The sequence below is a fragment of the Lepisosteus platostomus genome, chromosome 1 (genome assembly GCF_059453375.1).
Source record: "Lepisosteus platostomus isolate fLepPlt1 chromosome 1, fLepPlt1.hap1, whole genome shotgun sequence".
NCBI lineage: Eukaryota > Metazoa > Chordata > Actinopteri > Semionotiformes > Lepisosteidae > Lepisosteus > Lepisosteus platostomus.
The window spans coordinates 75689075-75710452 of NC_142611.1; the positions used below are offsets into that span (position 1 = coordinate 75689075).

Genomic DNA, 21378 nt, shown 5'->3' on the forward strand with positions numbered 1-21378 from the left:
CGATGTTAACCAATTCCAAGATTATGTGGAATGAACAAGGTACGTTTAACAATGCACATCATTATGCTTAAACAGGGTACATTTTATACAAGCAGTAATTTACAAACGCATATTTAATATGCATAAAGGGTAAAAATCAATCTAAAGTGTAGACCAACGCAGAATGAAATCAGCCTGTTAACCAACAATATTTCTGCAGGTGTAGCATGAATATACACTTTAAATTAGATTTTTCATATGATTGCCTGTGTCAGGTTCTGCGTAATATCAAGCTAAGAGATATTATTGTGTTGCACATACTGTACATTATTATCTTTACATCAACAAAGAGAATGCACATATTTCATATTTCTAAATAGCACCATACAGCATGCATATACATTTATTTTTACATGGTTTTAAAGGCCTTATGTATTTTCAAGATGCTTTCAAGTGCAATGAGTCATTAAATAAAGGACAGTGTACTTAATATTTTGGCATTAAGTTAGCTGGCTGACAAGAATTGGAGACCTGAAAGAGTGTGGCTTGGTTGAAGGTAGGGATGTTAAAGACAAACATACAGAGTTGTGGACATCCGGCAAGTATTTATTAGAATTTGACCTTTTCCTGAACTTCTGTTAAATAACACAATTCCTTATTAAGAGTCCCTTCTTCTTTCAGTTGCCTAGAGGACTCAGAAGATTTGAAAGTCTTTAAAGTAAACATTAAAGTATTTTGTAAGTAGTTTTTTCCACATTAGCAAATCATCTCAAAGGAGTGCACAAGAACTTAGAACTTAAAATCTTAAATCTACTGAGACAGGTAATACATTAATGATATCAGAAGTTTCATGAATTTGCTTCGTATTACGTTTGAAACAAATGTGGAGAGGCATTAAAAACAAACCAAATGAAGCACTGAAGTCAACGGCAGTTGCTGTGCTTTTAATGCCTCTCAGTATTCATTCTTCTTTCTTCTAAATGAGTTTATTTTCCAAACCTTGCCAGTTTGATCCTAGTTAACGAGTAAATGATTCTCCTTAGGGTGTCCTACAGCCAGAGCAGGGAATTAACACATCCTGAAAGCTGTTGATGAAAATGCTCCTGAGCTCAACACACAATAAGCTATAGCTTCCCCTCTATCTGTTGGGTGGTGATTTTTTTTGTTTAGGAAATGTTTCAAATATATGGAAGGGAATCACTTATAGTACATATGCTAAGCCACATCTTACAGATTTCAAGGGACATGCAGAAACTCATGCCTTTAAAACTATTAAAAACTTTAATATGGTAGGTGTTTAAAGAAATTAGCTTGTGTTTGAAAAGGCTTCATTTTTCTCCTAAGTAAAAAGAAGCAACCTTCAAAATGTTTAGCACATAAAGAGATATCCCCATTTTAAAGCATACAATAACTCCATTTGAACTAGGGCTTATTTTGAGCTCTCAGTCTGACACATAATTTCAAAAGCCCCGCTGGGATCTGTATTTGGGTTATGAAATTAAAAAAAGTATAAAGTCTGTTCAACAGATATTTGCATATCTGAAATCAATAGAAGTGAAAAGTCTGTTCTATGCCTATTTTTACAGGTTCACAAACAAAACAGAAGAATACACACTCACGCTATATTAAACTGAGCAGCTTTGCAATAAAAATAATAAAGTACTTATTTAACACAACACTATGTTAACATCATAGCTGGCACTAGTACAGCAGTATCTGGTACGTCCTGATGTAGATGCACATGCAGGATGCTATTATTTCTAAAATATTAAAAGGCAGGGAAAATCTGAGAACTCTGCTTTGTTTGTGCTCATTATAGCATGATCAGAATCTATACAGAAACACGTCTGTTTTTTTTTTAATACTGTGTTTATTTGCTATGCAAGTTATTTTTTACATATTAATGCTTAAGGCATTAAGGTGCCATCTGCAGTGAGTGAATATGTAAAAATGCTATGTGGTCACCAAATAAGGCATGAATAAATAAAACAAAAGAAAGCTTAGCTACAAAAGTGATAAAAACAAATCCTAGCTCTTGGGAATCTGATGTTCATATTTTTTTATCCTTTCACAGCAGTAAATAATAAGAAGCAGAGACAAGACAGTGGCAGCATGATTTATTAGCATTCAGAAAAGTATTTTATTTCCGTAATTACTTGAGGCAGCTAACATGAAAAACAAATTAATGAAAACATTCAGAAATTCTAAACTGTGTTTTAATCTTACTCTGGCTGAATTAGCTGGAAGCAAACTAAATTAAACACACCGGTAACCTATTTGGGAATTAACTCTTTTTCTGCATGTCTTTCAGTTTAACTCCAGTTCACTGAAAAGACTAAAACTGCTTTTAGGTGGAGTAAAGTACATTGTTTACTTATGATGAATTGTTAAAGATGTTTTAATGAGATTTCCACATTCTGGTCCATTTTATAACACACTAAAACATTAAACACTACTTATCATGGAGGGAATACTGCTAAAAACATGAGCATTGCAAGATGAGACTCTATCCATTGTACTTTATTTGCAATCTGCAATTTTGTTTCCAGTATCAGCAACCAAACAATCGTCTGATGATCTGTAGCATAAACATTTTCATTACATTTTGGATTACATTCTCGTTGTTCATGCAACAATGCTGATTGATAGTTAATCAAAACAGCATTTTCTATCATTACGTGTTTACTGTATATTAGAATGGAGAAAGCTTTTAACATAATAGTTGAAAGTGTTTCAAGTTTATCTTATTTAACTTCATTCATGTCAGCCTTCAAACCAAATAAACTACAGCCCTGATTAGCAATTACAATACTCCCCCCCCCCCCCCCCCAAAAAAAATAAAGTACTTAATATATTGCAGGTCTAAATCTGTTTTTCCTATTTTGTCAATGAGCAGTAGAGAAAAAAAGACTGGGAATTAAGCAATTAAATGCAAGCAATAACTGTGTGGTAATTAATATTTTTTCCAGGTTTTTCTGTGCTTATATGTGATATTTTCAAATATTTAAGAGGAGATCACTCAGAAGCCCTTCTAGAGTAAATTTGACTTACTTTCATGAGGCACAGCATGATAATGTTTCAAAATTCTGCAGTGTTGCACTGGAAATGCAAAAACGGAATACGATATTTTAATTCAGATAGTTCCAGAGGTGTGCCTGAGAATTCCAGTTCATTTCTCCTATTTCCCCTAAACATTGAGACACTATGCAGAAATAAACATCGGGAATAACGATCTATAAAAACTCACACACTTTAAATAATGAAGGTCATCATACAAGGGTACAGTTTTCAAGCTTTTAGTTTTAAGAGCAGTTTGTATGCTTGCCTAAAAACAAAACAGCTTGAGTGATTTGGGTGATGACAGATGGTAAGGAGGGCTGAAGAATCCAAGGTAGTATGTGATTTATTACAGTTTGAGGTGTTCAGCACAGCATACTTGCTGAGTCTGAAAGAGTGGGAAGGAATTAGTGAAAAGTCTGAGTTTTATTTTTTTTTTACTTATCAAAGACCCCTATTGTTTTTAAATAGTTCTGACCATTTTCCACAAGAATATGAAATACGAATTGCAAGGTAATGTATATTAGTAAGAAACTACTGTATCTAAATTATTATTGCGGGTGATTTATTGTACGGTTTGTATTTTGTAATATTTATTTAGGTCCCGAGTTGCTTCCTTCCCTTTTAAAGAGACCAATTAATTTCAATTTGACCATTGGAGCCAGGTACAGTAGTTCTACCAGAACTGGATTTCAAAACAGCAAGTATTTTACATTCATGCAGCATTCCAGCCTGTTTAGAACTTTGAAAACCTTAAATGCTCCACGAATGAGGTGTTCAATAATTTAATTTGATACAGAGCCTCAGGCAGGATACCTTATGCCATCAGTTCTTTTGGAAACAAATTGTTAAACAACAAATCTTTCACAACGCAGGCATGAACTTTATAAAATACAATTTTAACTATTTTGTCTATTTGCCATTTTGTGTTTAATGGTCTCCTTCGGTAAATACAATACATGAAGAAAGAAACTATTTGAAGTACAACATGCCATCTGGTAAAACATACTTCCAAGTACAATGGTGGTGAGTATAAGGTTTCACTACTTCCAGTACTGTACATTCATTCATATCAAATCCAGAGCAAACTCTCCTTACACTGGTAGTCATGAGGCATCATAATATAAATGAGACTGATTTAAACAGATTATGAAACAGATTGCGATTAAGCAAATGCCAAACATAAGTACAGTAGTCAGCATTTTGTATTAACGCATTTGGTGATCTACATTGCCTAGACATCTTTCTCCTTGTTTTGTTTGTAGTGGTACAGAAATACGACCTTGAAATTTCTGCTGATGATAGAGAAGATGCTGAATGTAAATGCTAGGCATCTAACCCCCCCCCCCAAAAAAGCAGAGCAGAGCAGAGATTTTATTATCTGAACCAGCTTCACTAGAGTCCTCACACCACACCCCATACTGCAACATTTCTGACTAAATTAAAATTTAATTCAGTACGGAATATTGTTTATTTTTTTTTGCTTTTAACAGTAACAATACCAGCAAGCAGTCAGTCTACAGCATACCCGTCATTCAAAATAAAATACAATCATCATCCATTAATACAAAAGGAAACAAACCATATAATAATGTGTTATGGCATATAGAGACAAAATCGAGCAGGAAAAGCGCAGAAAAATAGGGAGTGAAAAGGAATTTGAAATATCTTTATATAAATGATATCGATTTAAACAAAAAAGTCACTTAACTTTTGGTGACAGGTATGCTCAAGGACAACTTTCTATTTTTTAAAATACTTTAAAATGACTTCAGAGGATTAGAAGGATTCTAAGATGTTATTTAAAACAGTAATAGTTTAAGTTAAAAAAAATAGTTTGGCTAGAACACCTCTCTGGATAGTATATGTTAACTTTAAGTGATAATTGCTGTTACAATTTCTGTCAGGGTATTTATGGTATACCATTCCACACATATAACAGCCTGACATAAACTATTAGACAAAGTATCACCATCATTCCTGTTAACTCACATGGACCCAAACATCATGTTTCTCTGTGTGCTGATGATATTTTTCTATTTCTTTCTGATATTTTAAGTTCAGTCTCCATTTTTAAATACTTCGGAATCTAAAACAAAGGGGTTAAAATCCAGATGTCAGTAGATTACACTGCTATGGGACTTAAAAAAAACTTGGGCAGTGGTCATAATGGAAATATAGTCTAGCAGCTCATATTTTCTCCTGATGGTTCCGAATGAATTTGACTTCCGACACTCTCTGTGTGCTACACCTACACTCCAGTTGTGTCAATTGTAGTTGTCCTGCAATAAAACACACCAATGTGCCTTATACTTCATACTGTATTCAGTACTCAGCTGATTCCCAAGTTGCCATCAGTCTCCACAGTAGGCGCAGCTATTTTGTTTGCAGGTCTCACTGCAGTCAAAAACTCTCTTTTACAAGATTGGGAAGAGTGGAGCCTGACATACAGTACCCTTTGACTGCACTTGGTTCTATTCACTCAAACTGAGACAATGTGGTCAGACGTCTTTTCTTCTTCACAACTTGTTTGGTTAGTCCTCTTTATTTCTTTCTTGTGAGCTCCCATTTTTTAAGATGCTGCTGTAATGTAAGTAAAACACTATGGAGCTGGACACCCGGTTCCTTATTAGGACAGTGTGGACACAGATTTGTAGTTTTACCCAGGTGAGAGTTACCTGACCTTCTATGAGGAACTCCTACAAAGAGAATGGATGTGACAAATATTTCAGGGTTGAAAATGTTAAAAGTTCATCACATCTTTTTCTCCAAACTGTTCTTTAGATCTATTTAAAATAAAGTTTTACCCTGTATGCCAACAACAAAATTAACCAAAATATGCAGGTATTTCATATAATATTTGTGTTTTACAATTGAACATTTATATATATTTATAAACATTTTTAACAAATTAAATAAAGTTAAATAGTTTCAGAAATATTGAAATAGTTCCTATAATTCCACTTAGTTCAGAACTTAACAATGCAAATGCATTTAACTGTACATTTCATCAGTGACCTTACTGTAGATACTTTTGCATATAGTTTTTCTTCCTCCAAACTTTATAAAACAGTACAAGCATGGGTTTTGTCTCATTAAAAATAACTTTATTTAACAGATATTGAGCACATTGCACATGGCAAAAAAGACACATTTTGCTAATTCTTATTTACAGAACCCTGGCATTCAGTCTCTCCATCAGATGGTCTTCAGAAAGCTGGCACTCTCTAATGTTCTATATTCTATGCAGCATGTTGGACTCGACTTGCCCAAATTGTGAATGAATGCCAGCCAAAGATTCCTGCCTTTAACTAGACAGCTGACGTCTGCTACAGGCTCCCACTGGACTGCCCGCTGCCTCATTTTCCCAGAACGTTATGTTTAAAGCCAGACTTTAAAGATGACATTAGCAGTGTTTAGCTGATTTGCTTTGCTTTTAGTTTGTTTTAACTATTGATCTTCCTTCCCATATAAGCAGTGTTACTTTCTTTTTGATGTGCTCTGTACTTAAATTGCTTCAGATGAGTTATCCTTGGCAAACCTTCTGTAATACTTCTCTGTTTAAAATACTGATGTACTAAAATTGGATACCATTGGCGTAGGAACTATACAGATATATTACAAAGTGTATATTATAACCAGAGAGTTCCTAGGTTCTTAATTAAGCCTTTGTGTTATCCTTCAGTGCTCTAAAGGATGGGTGCATGTCTCTTTTAAATGGTCGCAGACTATTATGTGCCACATTACACTAACTGCAAGATTAAACTTGTAACCAGCTCTCTAAATCCTGTTTACAACTTGCACAGAATCCTGCCTCTCCCAGCTTCACTGACCTGAGCCAGCAATGCATTACAATGGAGATCAATTGATAGATCGTCCTGTCCAGGCTGCCGTAACTAAATCAGCCAATCCTGATGATTCAGCAGTGATCTGAGGGTCTGGCTGCTGTCACCAATCACTGATCACCAGGATTAGGACAGATATGGACATTTTGCTGTCACTTGAACCTAATTTATTACCAACTACCACATTGATTAACCTTGTACAGTTCCACAGCACCTTTCTAAAAGAGAAGCCTGAACGATTGAAATAAAAAAGACATGCCTGAACTTCTATCACTGAATCACTTGATTCAGTGCTGCAGTTTGATCTAACAGTGCACAGTTCTACAGCTCTTATCACCCCTCAAAACCTAGCACACTGTGTTAAATATGTTTTTTTTTTTCTTGTTTTCATAATATAAACTGTTCTGTGCAATTGTTTTTCATGTATCCTCACAGTGTGTAATGTACAGGGAACCACAATGTTGGAAATAATTGAAAAGTAATGAACAAAGGGACAGGTATAAACATTCAATCCAGTTTATAAATTATGAAGAAGCAAAGCAGCAGATCAATTCTGTACATTTTCGCTTGCTGAGCCTTATCAATTTAAAACCGGGAAAGGTCTGTCCTTCATTTGAATAATTCTGTTTCTGCTCTTTCTAAAGTTATATTGCCACAGGCTTATTTGCATCTCATGACTGAAAGTTCCAGCTATCGCTGTTGATGAAGCTTTCTGAAAAAATGGGATAGGAATTAAACTGCTTTCTACATGAAGAAAGGCACAGTAACTTTAACTTGCACAAATGAGTAGCTTTTGAATTAAAAAAGGAAACCCTTGACACGTGTCAACCTGAAGTGTGAAAGGCTGAATACATATGAAAAAGTATTTTCACAGATTCCACAAAAAAGACTACCTACATTGGTCATAGTAATCTGCTCTCCATTTACATATATTATCAGTAACAATAATTATTTGCAATAAAACAGATAAGCTAAACAAAAACATGAAATTAATTAAATTAGAACACAGCCATAAATTCAATGGAGCACAGTGTGTGTACAATGAACCACATGGTGTTCACAGCTTATCAGTATACTTTATAAATCCCAAAAGTCATGGATCACCAGTGTTCAAGCATACGTGGGTCAAAAATGTAGCCTTAAGAATAAACCTTTACTGAATTTTCTAGCTCACTTCTCAGTAAACAGAGACAGCATGACAGCATGCCCTGAAACTTTAAAAAGTTAGTATAAATGCTAATAACCAATTTCATGGAAACTTTTCTTAATGCAAAAAACATGTCACTGATTTAAAAGACCAGTTCTGAGACCATATCCTGTCCTTTGTAGCAATATAGTAGCTAATAAATAATTGTAGGGATGGGTTTATTTTTTTCAAAGCACATTAGCAATTTCCTTTGTAAAAATAACTGTGGAATAGCTTATTCATGCAATATCTACTGTATCCGCAATACTAGCATCAAAATATAGCTTGTATGCACACGAACAGAATAATCATTTAAATTCTTCAAATGCTGTGATACCTCACTAGGACCTTTTCTCATATAGTACCTACATTAGAAACTAGTCATCCTAATAGAAAAAATAGATCAAATGACCTACTCTTATTTGTCATCTTTATTATCGTTGAACAAAAAAGGAGAAAATGTTCATAAAAGGTTAATATAAGGCAATTGTGGTAAAGTCCATATAATATAAATAACACATATTCAAATTATTTTGTTTAGAAATTGATCTGCTATGTTCCTGTTCTTTTCTTGTCCTACTCTCTTCTACTTTTTTGTCTTACCATCTCTGATATATAAAACTATATTTTTTCTGATGTTGCCACAGTACCAGTATTACCTACGAAAGAGATTCTGAATTTACAATTGATTTTTTTATTAAAATTTATTAAAGCTTTGATGTTTTACCACCTGAAAGATAGAAAGATATGAATATACCAAGGTGTATACCAAAGATGTAAATACATGAAGGTAATGCAAACATGTAACTAAATTCTATAAGATATTATAATACACAGCATAGAATCACAATGGATGTCCTTGTGAAGCTTCTATGGAAAAACACACATAGAAAAACACAAATCCTATCACATTAACGTTCCAATAACAACTTAAGGATATACTTTAGGCTAGTTTTAAAATACAAGAGACAAAATTCACTGAAAATAAAATATGTATTTTCCTCATACTGTATCATTAATGTACCAAAGTGTGGGAAGTACTGTACATCGCTGTGATGAATGCCAAATCACGGGCCGCAACATGTAACCCAGGGACAGCAGTTCACCAAATTAGGAAGTTTGATGAATCTTTGTGCTCAAGAAAAAGTGACCTTTTTTTCAACTTTCAGCAATGCCATTTGGCTGGCCCAGCCATTTCTTTCTTTCAAATCTGCAATTATTTCATTTTTGGAAGTCAATACGGAATAATGACTTATTGCCCCTTTACCATCACACGCGCATTCAGGACAGCACATGCATTCTTCCAAATTGTGCACTGTTAAGCTATCCAAGATCTTGAACACTGTGAGTCCAATCGGCCTTACAGAAGAGTCAGAGTTGACTGGAGAAGTGATGCAGCACTTGCTGATAACTCTGGTACCCGGCAAGTCAAATAAGTTGCTGTTGTACTAGCTGACACCAGCCCTCCCAGCTCTAACTGTGCTTGAGCTTCCTCTCGCTGTCAGGTAATGGCTTGAAGCAGTGATGTCTGGATTACAACGCTCAACGTTCCCACAGAACAAAATCTTTCGCTGGCTGAGCCGACCAATAGCTTCCATGGGGGAAGTATGTTTGTGGAATCTCTTATTCACAGAAAGAACTTTCAAGATTTTCAGTTGAGCGTGTTTAAATCAAAGCTGGATTCTGGTGCATCAGGCTCACTGTCCCTAATTAGTAAAAAGGGTATCCATGCTCATCAGCCCAGAGCTCACCACAGTTTCAGTAGTATTAAGAGGACTGGTAGACTCCCTGACTGAATGGGGCACTGGTCCATCACAGTGATTACCCCCAAGAAATGCTGGACCCCACTTACAGTATATAATACTTGGTTCTACCTTCAGACATACAACTGCACTGCCTGCATCAAGGATTCATACACACAACATGTTAGTTATGAGTCCAGAGGCTTACCCACTACTCTATACTATCCCCACGCCCAACTGGGAAAGCTTTAATTAAGCTTTAATTTTCTTACACATCTACAGTACCATCTTGCCATACAGCAGTTTCAGGTCTATGTGCTTTTGGATATGAATGGTGTGATTGTGCCACTGAGCCTTCGTCTGCTCTTTCTCGGTGACCATACCCAAGGAACTACCAACCTTTGGGCACAATGTCTTTTATTTGTCAGTCAAACTGCTGCCAAACAGTAAAGTTTTTGTCTGAATATTGAGATACCTTTCAAACACACTTGTTTGCACTGATTCTCATAAATTGTTAAAAAAAATTAAAGCTAGATTACATTTTACTAGTGTTAAAACAGACAGCTTGGTCATGCCATTACATGTCTTCAGATCATCTTTAATTATATATTTTATTATTTTTTCCTTTTTTGTATGAGCCTCCCTCATTCCGAATGTTTTTCCCTCTCAAAATAAATTCTATATACAGTAAAATAACAGTCCCATAACTTTGTAACTAGACAGAATATGTTCCAGTTATATGTTTTATGCTAATCAAAATACTGAGCAGAGTTTCAAAATTTAAGAAATTCAGACTAGGAGAGTTTCCTGAATACCTGAGACATGTAAGCAAGCAATTTAATACGTTTGCAGAAATGCCAAAGTGCAAAATGGTGTGGATCAAAAATAGACATTTTTATTAGGAATGCTCTGAAAAAGATACTCATACTGTATAAAGCATATCACTGTAACCAGTACTGTAGTCGGTGAAGTTTTAAAGTTTTCAATTTATGAAACAGAATGAAAAACATAGTGAGAGTTGAGTAAAGGACATTAGAAGCTGACTAAATGAAATATTTTATATTTCAAAGCATTAGTTACATAGTCACAGAGTTTTGAATAGAGTGTCATTTTTCATATCAGAGATCCCTTTCTCTTCTATTTCTCTTCTCAAAATAATAAATGATTATACTGTACTGTATATCCATAAAATTTTAGGCATATACGTTACTAGACATATTTGTATCAGATACATACATAAACACTCCTAGGGAGACACACAACTTTTTACTGCGTCATTCCTTAAATTTAAATAGCACTTTTCATCTAAAGAAATCTCAGACCACCTTACATATAGAAGGAAGCTCACTTTATCCACCACTGAAGTGCAGTACAGCAGTCACGGTGCACCAGAAATTATAAAGCAGAGCAGCTGATCAGCTGGAGAACTGAAAATATTACCTATTGTAGGTAGGCCAGAAAATAGAAATCCAGAGTGGAATTTAGTCAAGGGACTGAGATTAACATCCTACTCCTACAATGCCGCAGGATCTTTATTGGCCAAGTGGTCACAGCCTTAGTTCAACATCTCATCAGAAGGATGGCACTACAATCTACACTGGGGCACTAATTTAGGACACCTCTTACCAAGGTGGAAGACTTCCTACTGGCCACCACAGCACCAACCTGGTTTTCCTTAGAGATGTCCTATCACAATACTGACCAGGGCCAGCCTATTTTAGCTGCTAAAATCTGATGAGATCAGTCCACATCAGGGCAGTGGGTGATGCTGCAGCCAAAGCAGCAGCCACCTTATTACTATGATCCCATCATAAACAAGGGAAGAATGGAATATGGAATTATGTTCCTGCTGCCTATCTTGTAAGTGCAATATAGCATATCATGAAAACCAAACATTCATTTATTAAGCCTAGAGATACAATGGTGTATGTATAACTTAGAAATTCAAGATAATGTTATTGCAAATATTTTTGCACAATAATGAAACAAATGCCATTTCTGTTTTATACTCAATTAAACTCCCAGCTTAACTGTCAAAAACAAATGTGTTTTTCTGCCGTGGTACTAGGATAAGCATATATATTCCTTGATGGCAGTGCATAAATCTCTTCTTGAGACCCCAAAATTGCTGCCATCAGATTTTTTTCATAGAGCTTTTATTGGTATATATAATAAACATGTCTTCATTTCATGGTAGAGACATCAGTGTAATACATCATGATGACATTACAAATAAGATTGAATAATTTTAATAAATATTACTGTTCTTGTACTTCCATTCAAAAGTACTCAGCACAAAATTACTGTTTCTATCCTAATAATGTAGACTTCCTACACCTAACAAGGAGGAAATACAGTTTTCTAATAATGTGAGATAGTTTCCTTAGGCTTACTGCATTATGTGGTTTAGCAGACTATCACTCCCAATGTAAATATAATATCCAATATAATCCATTTTATTTCTACTTTTCGCTCAATTTAAAACTGCATATCTCAGAGCCTTTCAATGTATTACCTTTCGCAAGGCATTTATAATTATTGTTATCATAATTGTTTATACTTAACGCACACCACCATCTTGCACAGCTTTTCTGCACTGAAGAGGTGGAAGACACAGCAATACAACCAGATGCTTTCTGTGCCTGGCACACCACACAGAGAACTAAACAGGCTGGTCTCCTCAGGACAGATTTAGCTTTGTTAGAACCCTTTCACTCTCCATCTAACAATACCTGGCCATGTCCACATGCAGCAACTGCAATATCGGAAAGACTAAGCTACAATCAACAATCTACAAACAATGCTTAAGACATAGGACACAGTAAACTTCAGATGTACCACGCAAAAATCAAAGAATTTTTAGAAGTGTGGGTCTTAGGTCAGGCTCAGAAACCTTGGTAACAATGTTTTCTTAATTTTGAGGTATTTTGTTTAAAAAAAACAATACAATTAAATTATAACATGATGGACATTGTCTATGATTCAGCTAAAATGGACAGTTTGCAGCAACATAGGTTTATCGTAAATACCTTTTAACTCATTGTCTGCTCACCTGGTTGGTTGAGATATTTTCACAGTTTATATGTGAAAACATCAATTGCTTATTCTCTTTTTCTCCTGCCTAAATTCTGTTTCCATAACCGACAATTAAAGAGTTAAGTCTTCACTGCCTTAGAATACAATATACTGGAGTATGCAATGACTGTCAGAACAGTAAATAATCCATTCATTAAATCATCATTATCATATAATAAATATATTTGAGGCAGAAGAAGTGTGTACGATCAATGGGATTCAGTGCACACCCTGCATAGAAAAATGTACAGTAGCACATGCTTTTAACAAAAAGTGGAAATGATGAATGAGCATCTATTCTAGGGCTCCTATTTCACAGCTGTTATTAATTACCAAAAAAGCATAACCTGTACACGTTTGAGCTTTTAATGTTATTTAATAGATTAATAGTGAGACAGGTTTAGGGCAGGCCTGGCCTAATAGTAGCAAAAAAAGTAAAATCCCCAGATTGCAGCGGGGGGAAAAAAAAACGCAACTTACATTATTCATGTACTCGCTTAGCAGGTCCTGCAGGGCCTGTCGCACAGCATTACACTCGGCCACAATCCTCTCCCGTCGGTCATCACGCGTGCATGAGGAGTCTGCCATCAGGGCTGCTCCGCTGATGATGCTCTCCAAGCGTTCCTCCAGAGATGGCCTGAATCGGGCCTCACTGAAGGTCAGTGGATCTAAAATTATCTTGTTCTGAAACAGAAAGTAAATCCCATTAGGATACAATCCTTCTCGCTTATGCACACACACACACACACATATAGAGTGCTTTTTTTTTATAAATGTATGTGTTTATCCTTTAAAAGGGCACAATACCTGAGCAAGCTGAGCCGCTATAATCAATGAAAAGTCTACAGGATTTGTTACTCACACTGTAAGATGTGAGCATAGAGTACTGGATGTGTTTGCCACAAAAATATCTGTTTACCTGGCATAAAAATATGATGTGGAAAAACTGCAACCAGAATCTTAAGAATGGCACTGAATATCATTAAATGTGTTTCCATGGAATATGTAATGAAACTTATGTGCAGAAAGAATACTCATATTTTCACAGCTAGAAGACAATTACCGAGGCCACTGTCTCTGTAAGAGACTTTCTCCAAGGATTTCTTTAGAAAAGCATGAAACCTTATTAACAAAGAAAGACACATTTCAAACATCTGAAGAACTGATGTGCTATAGCACAATACAATGTGAACAAATATATTTGCCTGTTTACCTGTCTTGCATATATTTTGATGCATATATATTAAAGACAGATAAATAGAATAAAAGACAATCACATTTAGCAACAATTATTTCAGCAGATACAAAGCCTATAAGAAACAGTGGAAAGAGGCACAAAGAAGGTGACCTTCAAGGTTACTTTCAGAAATAGTGTTACAGCCTTCTTTGGTTTTATGAAGCTTTTAAGCCCAGAATGCAGAATAACCCTGTTTCACTGTTTAAGTTACTACAAAATAGGTATTTTATGAGCTCTAATGCAGAAAAAAATTACCATATTGATGGTACCAATATTATATTTTATGACTGCTCAATTTAAATATTTTATTCACAGCAGTTCTTTCTGTACTATACTTTTAAAAGTCTAAGTCATGCAGGGGTAGATGCAGGTTGTAGGAAAGAGCTGGGTTATTAGCAACTAAGCAGTTATTCTTTATGGTACGTGTGTCACTAAGCAAAGGATGTGTTTCTTTTTAAACCTGAAACATCACAAGCATTTACAAAGTATTTAAAAGCCAGTGGGCTCATGCATGTAAAGAATTTCATTGCACAAAGCGTTCATAATAGCCATTTAACTTTCCTTGTACACCTAATTTCCCCCCACAAATGCCAAAATGTATCAAGCAAGTTATGTACCAAAATATTAAACAATACTTTGTGCATATAAATGTACTCATTGAAATAAAAGCAGGAATGAAGTAGTGTTTTATTTGTAAAATATAGCCTTTTATTGTGTTGTGTGAAATGTAAGCACAATACCCCACTGAGTGAGAAACAGCTTTTAGACCTCCTTCCCCATTCCATTAGGAACCCTAGACTCTCGATGGTATATAAAATGTGGTACTGTATATGTTCAGTAATGTAAAGAATCCATTCATTGAATATAACACTTAGCTGAAACCAGCTGTATCCCACAGCATCAAAAGTCTATTAATCTGCAACCAGTTAAAAGCCATCACAAACCATAAATAATTTCCCCTTCCATTTTCCATTATGCTAAAATGCACTGTTATTTCCTCTTTTCATGTTATATAAACATAGCTTAAACACTTTAGGTCCCATGCCTCTTTAAAAAACATAGCCTTTTACATTTCAGAAAAAATACGGCACAAACAAGACAATAAGGGATAGATCTACCATATCATTAATATTATTATTACTACAATTACTGTTATTAATATTATCATCATTATTATTGATCACTGCTATAAGAGTTGTGAGAATTAAAAAAAACAATAGTTCTGTTTCCTCAGTGGCATTGTCTTGAGATCTAAAATGCAAAGCTCTGTTGAATAGCTGGATGGATTTGTGTGCACACTGCTACCTAAAAATGGGATAAATAATCCTGTAACATGAAAGGCTGTTTGTCATATGTGGTACATAATAAGATAAAGGTCTGGGATGGCTGGATTAATATAACCCACTTTCACAGGAAAAGGAAAAATGGATAAAAACTTTTAAGAGAATATATATTGTACTTCAAAGTTGGTTGCTACAGTAACATAGTCAGTGCTTTTAAGATTATTAATGGATTTATTTTTGGAGTATTATTTTGTCCTCCATTCAAAAAATACTGCCCTAATTTTTTTAGAAATTTACAGGCAAAATACTGTAATTTTGACACTCAAATAAGAAACTGAAAGGACGCCTATAGAACATTGTAATTTGGTTCTTATCCAAAGAGCGGTGGCACTGTGGCTAAGGATCTACCCCTGTGGCTGGAAGGTTGCCGGTTCAAATCCTGTGGCCAGCAGAGAAATCTGACTCCATTGGGCCCCTGAGCAAGGCCTTTAACTCCAACTGCTCCAGGGGTGAGACCCTAAGCCTCTCTGTCTGTGTGTCTCATGGAGAGCAAGCTGGGGTATGTGAAAAGACAAACTCCTAATACAAGAAATTGTATATGGCTAATAAAGTGATCTTATATCAAAGATGGAAAATCAGATGGCTTGCTGTATGTTTTGTGCAAAGCAAAACATGTGTATTTGGACATTATGACCAATAGATCAAGAAATCCAAAACAATATGTTTTTATGACATAATAACACCAAACACTATAACTGAGAATTCATTTAGATGTGTTTAATATTCCAGTGGAATGTGGTTGACTACGTTTCAGACTGTGGACATAAGCTGTAGGCGCTTTCTATCCATCTCCAATACAAAGAAAAAACCTGCACATTTATAGTATAGCTATAACAAAAACAGCAACGATAAATAGTGTGTTTGTGATGATGATGACAATGATGATGATGATGATTCTTCTTTTTATTATTATTATTATTATTATTATTATTATTATTATTATTATTATTATTATTATTATTATCATCATCATCATCATCATCATTATCATTCAAAACACGTATTGAATATCCGACACTTTATCTTGGAAAAAAACTTAGTGGGATACAAAAAACATAACAGAATTACTGAAAACTTCTGAAAGTCATTTGACTGGAAAGGTTTTTTTCTTCCCAGACATAAACTGCTTTGCCAGTTCCAAGCAAACAGCTACCCACATATGTCCTGTCTCAATGTTAAATAAAAATAACTGAGGTTTTTAAATGTGTCAGCTGTCTTAGTTTTTCATGTTTTAGTATTACATTTTGTGCTAAATGAACCACAAATTAAATGTGAAGTTTTCTGTGTGTTTTCAAGGATATGAGAAGTCTTGAAACGTGTTGTTCAATGTTCTAAAATTTTGTAAAAAGCTTTTCTGTGTTCCTGACACTTTTCTGTGTTTGGTGACACTTTTCATCAAGAAAAAAAAAAGCTTTTAAACATTTTTTTGTTTTGAAAGCTCAATAATGTTCAAGTGCAAGACTGGATTGTAAAAATATCCCAATGAAATCTGCATGTCAGTGTTTTTGTTCCTTCAATTTAGATAATCATTTGTTTATACATAGCTTTATTTATTTTCTCCATTTAAGACTTTTTTTGTACTATTAACACTCTTATCATGCTTTTTTAATCCCTTTTTAATATTTGTTGCTTGCTTTTATATAGCACTTCACATCCCAAAGAGCTTTGCACATACAGTAGGAGGGAACTTACTTAGACCATCACTAAACCCTACTACACTTAAGAACAGTGCTTAATGAGCAAGCGGAGAAAATAATGCATACTGGTATCGCACAGACAGGAAGCAACTAAGTGAAGAAGGATTCTGTGTTCTTATGGCCATCTTTAATCTGTCCTGTTTTGTGATTGTTTTCAATTTCAGGTAAAAACTAAATAAAGTGACACATGAAACTGCTTTCTGGTCATCCATGAGGGGCTGACAGGGAATATTTACCCTGAATAGGCGCAACATTTTTTTTTTCAATGAAAACAGAAAAGGGCAGAAGGGGTGGTGTTATGGAAATATATATTAGTCACTATAACACATAGTGCAAAGGTGACATTACTGGAAGATTTCACCTATCCACACATAAAATGGGACTTTGTGATAGGAAAAGCAGAAACAGAGAATTATTAGAGAACGAAGCCCTTCACTGGTGTAAATTGAACACATCTGCCTTGATTGACTGCACTCCTGTGGAATTCATAGCAGAAAAGGGTTCATCTGATTGGCCCCGTGCTTAACTGGACACTTCTTATGAGTGGCAGCATTCAGTATATCAGCTGTCTGGTGCAGAAGGCAGGGAACCCTCTCTCCTTGTGAGCAGGGGCAGGGAGTCTAAGCTTCTGCAGTTCAGGGATGGAGTGTGTTAGCGGATTCTTGAATTATAGAGAATTTAGATAGTTGAGGAGAGTTTATTCATCTCCTGTAATTTAACATCTGCCGCCCACTGGCAGTCCCAAGTCCAGTTCAGGCTTGAGAAGGTGGAAAGAGATAATGAAGACTAGCAAGGATTTTGTTAGGCAATGGAATGGAATTTAGTAATGATGGATGGATCCAGTGACTTCACTAATTATTCTAGTGTTCGTTATTGCTGGATTAGTGGTTACAGCTGGAAACTGGGAGCCTGGGGGTAAAGCATGCCAGTAGAGACAGGGTTAGGAGACGGAGAACATCCATCTTCCAGTGCAGGGAAGGCTGGTTGTGGAAGGGTGAGACCGGTTGGGTGTGCCAGGGGTAGAGTAGGAATTGGGCAGGTTTCTTCCTGGAAAAGGAAGACTGGCCATGGATGGGAGAGTCCGACTGAGTGTGACAGGGGTTCCATGGAATGAAAGTAATGAGTACATATTTGCAAATAAGAGAACTGTTGAATTCAGGACTGTTCTGACATCTGTTCTGACTCTCTCAGTGGAATAGAGGACTGAAGAGTTGTTCCATGTGAGAAGAGGGACTGAAGATCTTTTGGGGACTAATACCTCTGTGAAGGACGCTTCTCCCAAAGGGGACCACTGGTAGATCCTATACCACTGGTACATCCTAGGAACAGTGACAGACCACCCAACTGTGCACATGAATGAAATTTAGTGATATGCTGGCTCAAGGCTGCAGTTTTTTGGTGTGTGTGTGTGTGTGGGGGGGGGGGGTTGGCATTCCCATGTGGTTAACGGATGTTTTCATAACCAGTATGTAAAAATACCCACTAGGAAAAAACAAACAGCACATAAAGGAACTGATGACAGAACCATTAGGAAGCTGTGATAACATGATATAATTTGACAAACTTTAAATCTAGTTTAAACTTAAAAATAAGTTTATAATTTCAGAAGAGCAGAGTATGAAGATGTGAGGCAGATTTTTAAAAGCGGTGAATAGAAAAACATGCAAAACATGTAAGAGACTCCAAACCAAATGTATCACAAATTTATAAACTAGGAGATAGAACTGAACCTTGAAACTATAAACTAATCAGTCCTGATGCCATGGACCACAATTAGACAAATGTATAATATGAAAATAATAGGAAGTAGAAAAAGAAAGGTTGAAGGTTGTGGATTCTTGGAACAAGCAAGAACATTAAATACTATAATAACATGTGACACGATATATTTAGTTTTCCAGAAAGTTTTCTGATAAGGTCAAAGAAAAGGCTAATTATCAAATCCTTTTGATTTGAGAAGATAAACAGGTCAAGACCTTAATTAAATGCCTCAGCCGAAGTATAGCATAGTACCCAATGTCACCATATGGAGGCATCGGATTTTCTGGAGGAATTGGAAATTCTGGAGCACATGGAAGAGTATTTACACAGTTGAAGTGGGAGGAGAGTCCAGTCACATTTCAAATACTCAGTGATGTTTTGGACTTTACTGCTTCCCAAGAAAGATCCACTCACATTGCTTGATTTATGCTCTCGGTTTTTTTTCATACCATCAGCCACACTCTGTGTCAATAGTTCAAACACAATCACACAATCACTTCTCTTTTATAAGCATCACTATTTCTGTCCATGGCCTGCTGTTGCTCACAACAAGCCCTGCCCCAGTAACCTTAAGAATGTACCACAGAATGGCATAAAAGTAAATGTGCCATACAAAAAGCATTAAATGACTATGTAATGCTACATAATTTTGTAGTTTCAATTACTCATAAAATACATATATCGAGATTTATGAGCCATCTTAAATTCACAGCAACTGTCTCACCCACAAAATAATCGGTCAAATCGCTATCTAGAGAAAGTAGCCCCAGCAGTCCCCTAAGCAACAACTCCTCCATGTCAAGTGAAAGTGTGTGCTGACTCATACATCTACTAGACCTCTGTAGTTACTCATGTCAAAACATTAATGCTCTGAAAAAAAAACACATGGCAAGATTGAGCATTTGAATTTATGGAAACATACCCTGGATTATCGACAAACCTATAGGATGTCAGACGCATTCAACTGTCAGTGTAAAGAAATTTGAACTAAAATCAATGACGTATTTTATAAGACTGAAATGGGATTATTTGTTTTTACCATCAAGATAAGAGTCATTTAGAAGATGGCTAGCTTGCTTGCTTGCCATACTGTGAGAGAATAAAGCTGTTTAGTTCCAGAAAACCTAGTTTATCTTAAAATGAGGCTTTTCACTTTTATCGGGGAGGCATTAGGGATATTATTCAATGGCCTCTTATCAACAGTAATAGACATTTACAGTATTTTGTTCACCTTGGAAAAGCAAAAATAAACATTCAACATTGCTATCAAATGTTACTGTGGTGCTTATTTTTTTTAGCTTTATGGCATTACAAAGCATAATTGAAGCAAGTTGGTACAAAAGGTCAATTTTCCTCCTGAAACAAGTTTCTATTACAGAGTGCCTATATATCAAAAGATCTTTCAACAGAAATACTGCATATAACTTTTCCATTCATGTTTCCCAGGTTGGGAAGCACTACTTGTTCCTAGATAATTGGTACAGTATCCCTTGGGACTGTTTTTTGGGGTTTCTGAAAAATACTTCATCATATTGAAGTTATCTATAGTAACAATTAGGAAAGAGATGAAACCTGAAGATCATTTATTCAGCTACAGCAATTGCTTGCAATATCAGCTAAGGCTAGAAACAGTAAGCAGGGCGATCTGATTTGGCATACAAAAGGAAATTTAGAGACAACACTCTTTTAGGAGATCATGTCCCAAATGCAAAACGTCTGCACATTCAGGAATCTTTTTTAAAAATATAGCCTGATGGCATTAATCTGTTATTCTGCACATGAATATAGAACTGTAATATGTCTGGGATGAAGAAAAAGAAGGTAGCATAATCCATTTTATTTTAACAGGTGCATTGTGCTTTGGTCTGTTCATTATGCCTGTGTTTACACAGTAGATTTAATCACTGATGAATACTGTTGTTTTAAATTGTGCATATGCTTAACCAGAACATATTCACAGTCACTAATGAAAACATGTTACTGTCCTTTCTCTTCTGATTGATATACTGTACAGTAGGTCATTTATTAAGCACAGCAAAAACAAGTATGCATTCTTAATAAAAAAGACTGAATGAATGATAATTACAAAAGTCTCACATAAAGTATTAAATACTGTATAAGAAATGGTCTTCTTCAGTTTGTGGTATTAAACCAAAAGTGGGTAACTGGTTTTATTCTAGAGACTAACAACACTCAAAAGTACCATTTACTTGGTTTATTTTTCCCAAATTATTTTTTTTAGTCAAATGTGCACATATTTTAAACAACAACCATATCATATTATTCTCACTGCTCTTTAATAATCTCTTCTCTTTTGAGCACTCAAATATTTACTTTGACTGATGCCAACAAAAGCAGTCAACTGCAGATTACAGACATATGTTCTTTTTTTCTTCTCTTTTTGTATGTTTCAGCAAGATTTCTCATGTGATGCAAACATTCACTGCAACTGTGCA

General features: G+C 35.4%; 1 protein-coding gene across 3 annotated transcripts in view; it reads right to left on the bottom strand.

Annotated features, from left to right (window-relative positions):
* The window catches only part of ctnna2 (catenin (cadherin-associated protein), alpha 2), a 562621-nt gene that overhangs the window by 348685 nt on the left and 192558 nt on the right, over positions 1 to 21378 (bottom strand). For 2 of the 3 annotated variants that reach the window (XM_088637613.1, XM_088637605.1), the window contains exon 7: positions 13363 to 13568. In XM_088637613.1, coding sequence (XP_088493739.1) covers positions 13363 to 13568 — 206 coding nt within the window. The remainder of the gene's footprint in view (positions 1 to 13362; positions 13569 to 21378) is intronic. The other variant, XM_088637621.1, reaches the window with a different exon arrangement.